This window comes from Salvelinus sp. IW2-2015, linkage group LG20 (assembly GCF_002910315.2).
Source record: "Salvelinus sp. IW2-2015 linkage group LG20, ASM291031v2, whole genome shotgun sequence".
Taxonomy (NCBI): Eukaryota; Metazoa; Chordata; class Actinopteri; order Salmoniformes; family Salmonidae; genus Salvelinus; species Salvelinus sp. IW2-2015.
The window spans coordinates 22913196-22923415 of record NC_036860.1 but is presented as its reverse complement, the minus strand read 5'-3'; the positions used below and the strand labels follow the sequence as shown (position 1 = coordinate 22923415).

General features: G+C 41.5%; 1 protein-coding gene across 1 annotated transcript; it reads right to left on the bottom strand.

Moving 5' to 3' along the window:
* Positions 1–3039: 3039 nt before the first annotated feature.
* LOC111981458 (protein sprouty homolog 4) lies at positions 3040–8275 on the bottom strand. The gene is made up of 2 exons (XM_024012735.2): positions 8084–8275; positions 3040–5980 (listed from the first exon to the last, which is right to left on the bottom strand). Exon 2 carries the CDS (start codon positions 5946–5948, stop codon positions 4992–4994), a length of 957 nt encoding a protein of 318 aa, XP_023868503.1. The 5' UTR covers positions 5949–5980; positions 8084–8275; the 3' UTR covers positions 3040–4991.
* Positions 8276–10220: the final 1945 nt, after the last annotated feature.

Below are 10220 nucleotides of genomic sequence, written 5' to 3'. Positions count from 1 at the left end.
GGATGTTTATCTGAGGCAGAAACTGGGAGACTAGTAAGTATCGATGCAAAGATTACCGGAGCAAAGTACAGAGAGATCCTTGATGAAAACAACCTGACAGAGCTTGATAGGATCTGCAGGGAAGAATGGGAGAATCTCTCCAAATACAGGTGTGCCAAGAAGACTCGAGGCTGTAATCGCTTGTGTGAAAAGACTCGACGCTGAATAATTCTGTCAATGTGATATAAGTTCGTTTTTTTTTTTATAAACGCGTAAACATTTCTAAAAACCTTTTTTTGCTTCATCATTAGGGGGCTTTGAGTGTAGATTAATGAGGGGAAAAACGATTTAATCAATTTTAGAATAAGGCTGTAACGTAACAAAATGTGGAAAAAGTCAAGGGGTCTGAATACTTTCCGAATGCACTGTATTCAGACCCTTTACTCAGTACTTTGTTGAACCACCTTTGGCAGCGATTACAGCCTCGGGTCTTCTTGCGTAGGAAGCTACAAGCTTGGCACACCTGTATTTGTGGAGTTTCTCCCGTTCTTCTCTGCAGATCCTCTTAAGGTCTGAATACTTTCTGATTGCACTGTATCTACCTCAAATACCCCGTACCCCTGCACACTGATCTGGTACTGGTACTCCCTGTATACAGCTTCATTCTTGTGTATTTTATTCCTCTTGTGTTGATATTTTTATTTCAATTCATATTTTTTAACACTGCATCATTGGGAAGGGCTTGTAAGCAAGCATTTCAAGATAAAGTCTACACCTGTTGTATTTGGCGCATGTGACAAATAAAATGTCTGAGAATTGTACACTCAGAGTAAGGACAAACCAGAATAAAAGTTATAGGAACTGGTACTCTATTTGATGAAGTCGGCCATAACTGTTTGTTTATTCGTCATGTAACCCCCCTTTTACAGTTATTTTCACAGCTTTGATCATCATGGAATTTAGGAAGTGCTGCACATGGGAGCCATCAGCAAGAAAGTGCAGCCGTTCTAACCTGCAGGGTGAGAATATGCTGTGTGAAGGGGTGTGACGACCTTATTCTCAACATTGTGCACTGACCTTAAGCATGAAGCAACACACTTCCTAACAGCTTAGCCAAGAAATACTGGGGTTAGCTAAGACAATAATACTGCCCCTACCAGTATTACGGTTCCACCCTCCTGTATGAGAGAGGTGGGTTTGTTCACTTTACTTGCTGCAATTTAAATGCCTGAGCTGATGATGTGGTGGAGGTGTGTGGGAGAGAAGGAGGGAGGGAGGGTAGCGCAGGGTGGGGAGATGACAGGCAGGCAGGTAAACAGGCAGGTTTGTCTCAGATCTCACCTGTTCTAACAGACAGGCCCCAGCGCCACAGGCTGCAGCGGAAGCCCCAGCTCAGCCAGGAGGGGAAGTCAACTCAGCTCCTCACTCATCTCCCCCAGGTGCTCACAGGTAACACTCAGGAAACAGGCCCTGCCTCGCCTTGGGGGGGGAAATCGGCAAAGGTCGGCCCAGGGGAAGGGGGCGGAGTGGAGGGAGATATTCCAGCCACGTACGGTGGTGTGCTTGTTGGGAGATAAGGAATGTTTCACATCTAGACATAGAATACCACCCCTTAATTATGCAGGCAGTCAGCATTTGCACGCACAACTTGGAAGGATAATACCCTCTCATGTTGCTGATTTTCCAAATTGAGGAAAGGATTTGCTCAGCACGGTCTTTCCTACTTACAGTTACACACAACCAATACCTTATCTTTGACTTTGATTGGAAATTTGACCAGGGCATGTTTCTGTCTGACTGAGGAAATATCTGAATTATTAGCCGTAAAATGTAGGGTCAAGCTGCTTTTTCTGGCTTGAATTGGAGTGTGGCTTACCGCTCTTTTATACGAGAATAATACAATTTAAACTAAGAGGAAGGAAATTCAGAAAGTGGAAACATTCAAATGAAACAGTGACTACCATTAAATGTTTTGATTTAAAATTATTAATAGTTTTAATTTGGTCCTCTGAGAATGAGCAGGAAACAGCCTTTTTCCGACCCACGTTTTTATTCCGTAACGTTCAACCATAACTCTCCAGCTCCAAATCAACAAAATGACAAACGAAGTCTAACTATGGAAACTGAACTCCTTTGTAGCTTTAAAACATATCCATCTTCCTCTAACCATGCGCATCTTGAAAAGACATGGCAGAAGGCCAGAGTATGTACTGATATGGTTGCTGTCTGTCTAAGAGTTCAGTTTGTGTATGATTCAAGTAGATGAATAGCAGTAACAAGAGACAAAAACAGACACCACAACTTGTTTATATTTAACAATATATATTTCCAATGTCAATGTACATTCTGTTTCGACATAAGCTTTCTTCAAACAAAAGTTGGCATCTAAATAAATACTATATAAAATAGAACTTCAAAATAAATATATCTATAAAGGGAAAATGTTATATGTGAGAATTTTTCTTTTTGATTCTTTTTCAATCAACATTGACATGGCAAAGGCAAAGAAATTGAATAGCAGAAGCCAGCAGTTTAAAAGGTTCTTTTGATTGAGTTGAAGAAAATTCTAGTGGCCACAGTGTACCACAAAATGGAGTTTAAGTCACAGCATTCTAACAGAAAAAAAAGTTTAATCATTGAGTTGTCATGGTTGGTCATCATTCAATACCTTAACAGGCCAGCAAACACATGGTATAAACATAAAGCTAACACAGTTTGGAGCTAAGGATTTTACCCTAGCCACAGTGAGAGACAGACATTTTTTTTTAAAGCAGAAAAGCAAAAGACAACCACTATTAAACAAGATGGAATGGAATGTAGCTTGAGAGAGTTCTCTTTCCCTACCGGTGGTTTTGACAATTTATGCACAGCAGCTGTATTTGTCAATCAAGGCAAGGGTATTTGTCGGACAACTTGGGAAGGGAAAAAAAGTTGCGACACTGAGCACAAAAAGGACTAAGGGGTGATCCGGATAGGCCGAAATTGTATTCCTTCAGTGGATTCAATGAGTCCACAGTTTCAGGGGCACTGAGGGACTGGGAATTAGCGTCGCCTCTCTCCTGCTAATGAGGCATGAATAGCATAAACAGAGGTATTTTTATTGCAGGGCACACTTTTCTAAGTCAAGTGCTTATGATAGAAATGTGTCTCCCCCCCCCCCCACCCTCTTCCCCTCAACTTTACCCCCAAAATATATATCTACATATCTCTATATATTTTGTACTGAATTGTAGTTATAATGTACCATGCAATTTTTCGAGGACATTTAAAACTCTTCTAAAGAACACGTGTCTTGAAACTATTTACAACAGCATGTCACCTGCATAGGTCTATTTCTATAACATATTGTCAACACATTTGCAATTTTTCCCCGGCTTTGCCAGCCACAAAATCATTCCCAATTTTGGCACCTTTCCTTGGATTGAATTGCAAACATTTGAAAGTAATATTGCCTTATACATTCAAGACTAAGAACAGTGTTTTCTCCTGTATGTTTTCTGCTTTGTGCAACAAGACAAGTACAAACATGAGAAGGTGACAGGTCTTAATGTTATTAGGGGACCTTAGAACCAACATGACAGAATTATGCCAAACTGAAGCAAACTGCAAAAAGGGCACCGTACCTTTAAGAACAATTGCCTTCCGACCATTTGGCAAGTGCATAACACATATGATCCCTTAGACAGCTAAACAAGCTATACTAAACTCCTTTTGGCAAAGTCATTGGAACTCCATGCAAGACACAAAAATAGGTTGAGAAAAAAAAGATAAAGAATATTTCTAACATAAGACAAACTCCTTTTTTTGAGTAGTGGGGTATACAATGTGGACTCAAAGTAGTTCACAGAGTAATGCAAAAATACATTCAGCCTTTATACTTAATACTGTGCTTTAGTCCATCATAAGAGGTTTGCTTCATCTAAAAAGGTTGTGCAAGTGGCAGATTGGATTTCACTAAGGCTGGCTAGGTACGCTACAACTTCACTCTACCTTCTCCCTCTTCCTGAAAACGCTATTTTCCACCCATTTCCTCTCACTCTTCCTAAATAATTCACCATTGCCCTTTTGCCCTTTTTCAAACGGTTCTTCGCCTCTTGTGCAAAGTGAAGTCAACTAGGCTTTCAAGCAGTTTTGACGTGCTAGACCAAATTCTACTGATGAGGAACAATCCCTGAGGAGGTTTTTCTACTACACATCCACATCTAGCACTGGGGTTAAGCACTAAGTTACATCATGCAGCGCATGACATGCATTTTTTCCCGAAGTGATTGGTAAAAGCTAGGTTAAAATCCACATTACGTTTCCCCTTAAGGAAATAGAAAGTGATCAAGTCAGGCAATCCTAAACACAGTTTTTCACTCACTTGTGGTATGACCTTACATATCGTACGAGCACACAAACAAGAATATAAAAAACAGACTATCGCTCCAAAGCCACGTGACTACCTCTCACTTTGTCACCTTGACCTAAAAAGCCCAACATCAAGCTAGCAACAGGAAAGCTTGTGTGGGACTGAAACCTAAAGAATGTTCATATATAGGGGAGAGTGGGTGGTAGTTTCACTTGAAGTATCCTAAACTACCAAAAAGGAAAACCAACAGTTTGCAAAAAAATAGAGGGAAACTGCTTTGGAACAGGCTTATTTTCTCAAACATATATCTTTATGTTAGGGGGAAAACAACTGGTGTCCAATTTGTCATGGAGTAGCTAGCTATCATGAAGCTATAAATTCAGAGCCGTATAGAGGGAGTATGACTTGTGCCTTCAGCCATTTTATAAAACAAAATCCACCAGTCTGTTACACTTATACGGATGGGTTCTGAGGCAAGCAGTTGTCTAGGCCAACAGATCTAGCAGACAGACCTATTTTAACTCGTGTGGCATAACATCACTAGAACTGAGAAGGACAGGTGTGAACCCTTCTGTAAGTACCATAGTTTTTGGGAAGTCCTCCAGCAGGTGGGGGGATTGGTCTATCCAAAGGGTATTGATAAGGCAACAGCCAGTTAGTATCATGAGGACTGTTTCTCCTGGCCTCCAGCCTTGGCCTCCATACTCTTACAGGCCTGCTGGGAGGTCTTGCAGCGGCAGCCCGGGCGGCTGGTTTTATCGTAGCACTTCTGCGACAGTTTGACACAGCCCATGGCGGGCAGGTAGCACATCATACAGGGCAGCACCAGGGACATGGCCGTCATGAAGGACCAGCGTGCGCAGCAGTTAGACTGTTGGCAGGAGCATGGGCGGTCGGCGCAAGAGCCCTCATCGTCCTCATCCTCGGTGCAGTGGTAGAAAATGCCCTTGACCAGGCACATGCAGGTGGCCGAGTCCACCAGGCTCTGCACCGAGCACAGGCACTCCTGGTTGCACACCCAGCAGGAAGGCAGGGTCCGGGGCAGGGTGCACTCTGTGCAGCGGCACTTACCACATGTCTCACACAGCAGCATGTGCTTCTTGTCCACCCCCATGGCCCCCTGGGCAGCAGCCTTTAGGTCCAGAGGCTTGGAAGTGAGCACCTTGGGCTTGCAACAGGGGGTCCTGGTGGTGACTACTGTGGACCTGTGGTCCACCACGGGGGTAGGGGCTGCGTGGTCCAGCAGCCTCTGGTCTGACGAGGTGCTGCTGCTACTGCTGATGGAGCTGGGCCGCCCGCTGAAGGAGATCCAGGGGTGTGTGGTGGCGTCGTTGGGGTCGCAGCGCGCCAGCTGGGGGGCCCCTAGCAGTGGCTCGTGGGACCCCCTTTTGGCAACCTTCTGGCTGGGGGGTTGCTGGGAGACCACAGCCGGACTGTCAATATAGTCGTTCTCCATGTGAGAGGACTTAATCTGGTCGATGGGGAAGATGGTGAGCGGGTACTGGAGCCTTCCATAGGGGACACTACTGTCCAGCAACGGCTGGGATATAATGGAGGAAGACACTCCAGGGATGTGGTGGGGAACCCTTGACTCCATCTGTGCAGTTGTGTCCCTCATACAGCAAACAGAGAGCTCAACATCTAGCAGTCCTGCAGAAACATAGAGATGACAGTCAGCCTCCTGGAATGGCTACCCTACTTACACAAACCCATATCTAACACGAGGCTCTCAGTCGGTGGTTGTACAAAATATGAGTCAGCATAAAATCTATATTCTCAACAATGACTCATAGCAGTAGATGGTACTGATGAAAGTTACATTCAGAGAACGTCCTGTATCGGTTTATAACTAATATTCACAAGCACGCTATTTCAAACAAATTCTAATAATACATTGTTTTCGAATGCAATACAATCAACGTTAATATGTAATTTACTCAATTCACATTTCACACTTTCTCATGAGAAAAAAATACCACAAGGCCAACATTAATTGGAAGACTTGTATGCGGAAAATAATTACAACCTAGGCGAAATTAGATTAAGACCAAGAGGGGCCCCATAGACCAGATTGAGACTAACACATGACTTTAAGTGCTATAAATACATTCACCAAAGGACCAGTCATAGATTCAATAGATATAGCTTTTTTTTTTCTTTTTTTTTAAAGATTGATGAGAAGACATAAATCCATGCGCAATGTTGATTTTATTGCATTTGATCTGTGTTCATTTTTCCTTAATGGTTGTAAATTATTCTTAATGTACTGATTGCATGAAGTAGGCCTAGGCTGTTTCACAGGGCTAGACAATGTGTGTGTAGTTAAAAAACGAACAATTATTCATGGTAGTAAAAACAAATAACAAATGTACCCATCTGATCGTCACAAAAGGCAGACACTGGTGTTTGGAGATGATCTATTTTGGCGCATGCAGACTACAGTTCCATATGACTACGAGCCAGTATGCAGCAACTAGAAAACTAGATTGAGTAAGTAGACTCAACTATTTAACTTCCCAATAGATCTACAGGACACAACAGTTGCTACTCAGCAGTTACTCTATAGTAGCCACTACAAGGTAGTGTGGTAGGTTACAGGTTGTTAGACATAAGGAAGTAGAAATGCATTAAGTATGAAGTAATTAAAGAGTTGTTTGAAAATCGACCTATAGCCTATATGTCAAGAATGATGGAGTAGGCTATGTAGAGAAAATAACATGTATAGGGGAATTCTATCAACTTTATAATATTACATATAGTGTTGATCTCTCAATAGATTATTTCATTGAAATAATTATGTGATTGTCAGATCATTTGCCAGAGAAATACGCACAGAATCTGAATATAGCCTAATTGTGACTATAATGCTGTGTCTCTCAGATCTGCCAATACCAGCTTATGAAGAACAAACCTGAACAACTGAACAAACCTGTTGCGACATTGCTGGCAGGGGGACAAATGCTCCTGATCAAACGTAGGACCCTAGTGAATCCACACAAGGTACAAGTGTCCCCCTCCCCTCAATGCGGGTGAATTGAGTGATTGTAATCGGAGGCGACGCGGCACCACGGTCGCTAGAAATATTAAATACATGTAAAATCGGATTAAATATTAATCGAGACACGATGATAGCATTTAATTCGACAAGTAACGTTAATTCACAATAATAGCCTAATCGCATACAGAACATAGGCTGGGTTTTTTTACGCGCAAGTCGCTATTGGTTTATAAAAGAAGGGTGGCCGTTTAGACCAAAACACTGCTTCATTTTATTGGACAAACGGTTTCTTTTAAAACGTTGAGTTATTTAAAGGAATAGATGACAAAACCACCTGACATATGCATATGATGTGCCAGCTCAAACGCTGCAGAGAAGCGTCACGCAAAGATCCTCAATAATGCGAATGGTGAGCGGTCCGTTACTTATACCTTAGACTGTTTGTTTTTAAACACAACACCATTTCTTAGATGTGTATAAACGGCGTACAACCTAGCCTATAATAATGAACGATTATGTGTATTATTATTCATCTCTCGCCCACAACCTTGTAGGATCCATGGTTAAATATTGACAAAGTGTAAATACGGGAACAGCTTGTTGCAAAAGAGCAAGCTTTTTTCAGCGCACCCACATAAACCACAAAACTGAAGTAAACACAACAGTATTCTAATTTGTTCAACCAAAACGTGATGGGATACCCAAACCCGCCTAGCCTATGTCGAAAACGTCATAAATCCGAGAAAATAACTTACTTTTCCAGACTAGCAGCGCATTTCTCTGTTGAGCTTGACGACTGCATGTATATTCCAAATATATTACTCCCAAGTAAAGAAAAAAGGGCAAGGCGAAAAATTATTAAACACTATCCACTCGATGCGTACTGCGGTCAGGACACGGGCTTTTTGATACGATGTTGCAACTACATGGGGAAATGGGTTTTTATGAATGGGAGGGTAAAGAACAAACTGCGCAGATGCATTGACCGATTTTTTTGTGAATGGGAGGGCAGAACGACTCCGGGCTCAAATGCAGGGGTTACATTTTTATGAATGGGAGGACTCCGATTTTCATTGCGCAAGCGTAATACCAAGATTTTTATGAATGGAAGAATAGGGAGCTTTTCGTCACAAGGGCAATGTCATAGAGAATTAAATGAACGAGGCAGCAATGAGTCTCACACCATGCTACTTATTTATGTATGCATTCACTCATTCATGTTTCCCAATGGGCCTTCGACCTGAAAAGGAATGCTAATTTACGAATATTTAACCTCATGTTAGGTCCATTGTAACCATTTTGAATTGTGTAATGGGAAATAACATTAGGAAAATAAATATTTGATGTAATTTCAACCAAATAATTCAATATGATGAAGTTGAATCAACGTGGAAAACTGATTGATTTGCAAAAAAAAACATACACTTAATGGATTTTTGTCTTTTTTCACCTTCCTTTTAACATAAATCCAATGACTGGGTGACATTTTTGGTTGAATTCACGTTAGTTGACAACTCGTCCAAATATCAATCAAAACTAGACATTTAACTGACGTCTGTGCCCAGTGGGACTTGTCGTTATGTGGCACACTATTGTAGTGTAAAGAAGGTTACGTTTATTTTGTCGTTATTATAGAGTAGGCTATAGAAGATGTATCCACATTCCACACCAATGTATCTAAATATGTTCTCCGGAAAACACACAAACATTAACATATGGAGATCTGCGTAAACTGTGAATAAAATTCTATGCAGGAGAGCTTTGTTAGATCAAAGCTTGGCCCCAAATTTAAAACCTCTAAATTAATATGTTTGCTCAAATCGGCTACTATATCGTATTATATCATTCACTTTAGTAGGCTTACATGTAGGCTACATTGTGGAACATAATTCAAAGGGCAGAACAACGACATTTTTAGATTGCCGTTGCTTAGCCTAGCTCTTGTGTTTATATTTATTTACATGTACGAATAAGGTCATTTTGCTTTCTCCATTTAGTGCAGTTGCAGTTTGAGTCGAGTCGAGTCCTTGCGCAGTAAAAAGCCAGTTTATGACGCCAAACTGTGAAACGCAAACAGCATGAGGGCAGGCAGGATTCACAAAAGAACAGGATGTTGTTGATTTGTACCGAAACCACAAGAAGGAAATTAGTGTGAATGTCCTTTTTAACATCCCACTGTCTGCCCTTCCCCCACGGATAGCAGCTTCCAGCCTGTGCCTGTAATGCAGTGTCAAAGGTTAATAGTCCACCACATTAGCACAGATTTCCATGACAACCTAACCAACCTAACCATCATTTTAACTGCCAAATTGTAATTGTTGGTGAGTGCTTGCTCAAGGAAAAATAAGTAGGCAATGGTTTGAATTTATTTAATTAATCTGAGACCATGCAGCAATTGGGCAATCACTTAGATTCAACATGTGAGATACGCTCTTTTATATCAGTTTATGTGAATAAAAGGTTATGCTATAGAGCAGCAGTTAGGGCGGCGCACAATTGACCCAGTGTAATCCGGGTTAGGGTTTGGCCTGGGTAGGCCGTTATTGTAAATAAGAATTTGTTCTTAACTGACTTGCCTGGTTAAATAAAGGTTAAATAAAGAATGAAAAAAAAGTGACATCTTCTGTAAGGTGGCAGGCGGCAGGTAGCCTGGTGCTTAGAGCGTTGGACTAGTAACCAAAAGGTTGCAAGATCGAATCCCCGAGCTGACAATGTGAAAAAATCTGTCGTTCTGTCCCGGAACAAGGCAGTTAACCCACTGTTTCTAGGCCGTCATTGAAAATAAGAATTTGTTCTTAAGTGACTCGCCTAGTTAAATAAAGGTCAAATAAAAAAAGGTGTCAATACACATAGACACATCTCCTGCCCAGTCTGTAATCATTTCTATTCAGT

Excerpts from the sequence above, each read along its gene's own strand:
- LOC111981458 (XM_024012735.2), bottom strand. The coding sequence starts at position 5,948 with ATGAGGGACACAACTGCACAGATGGAGTCAAGGGTTCCCCACCACATC.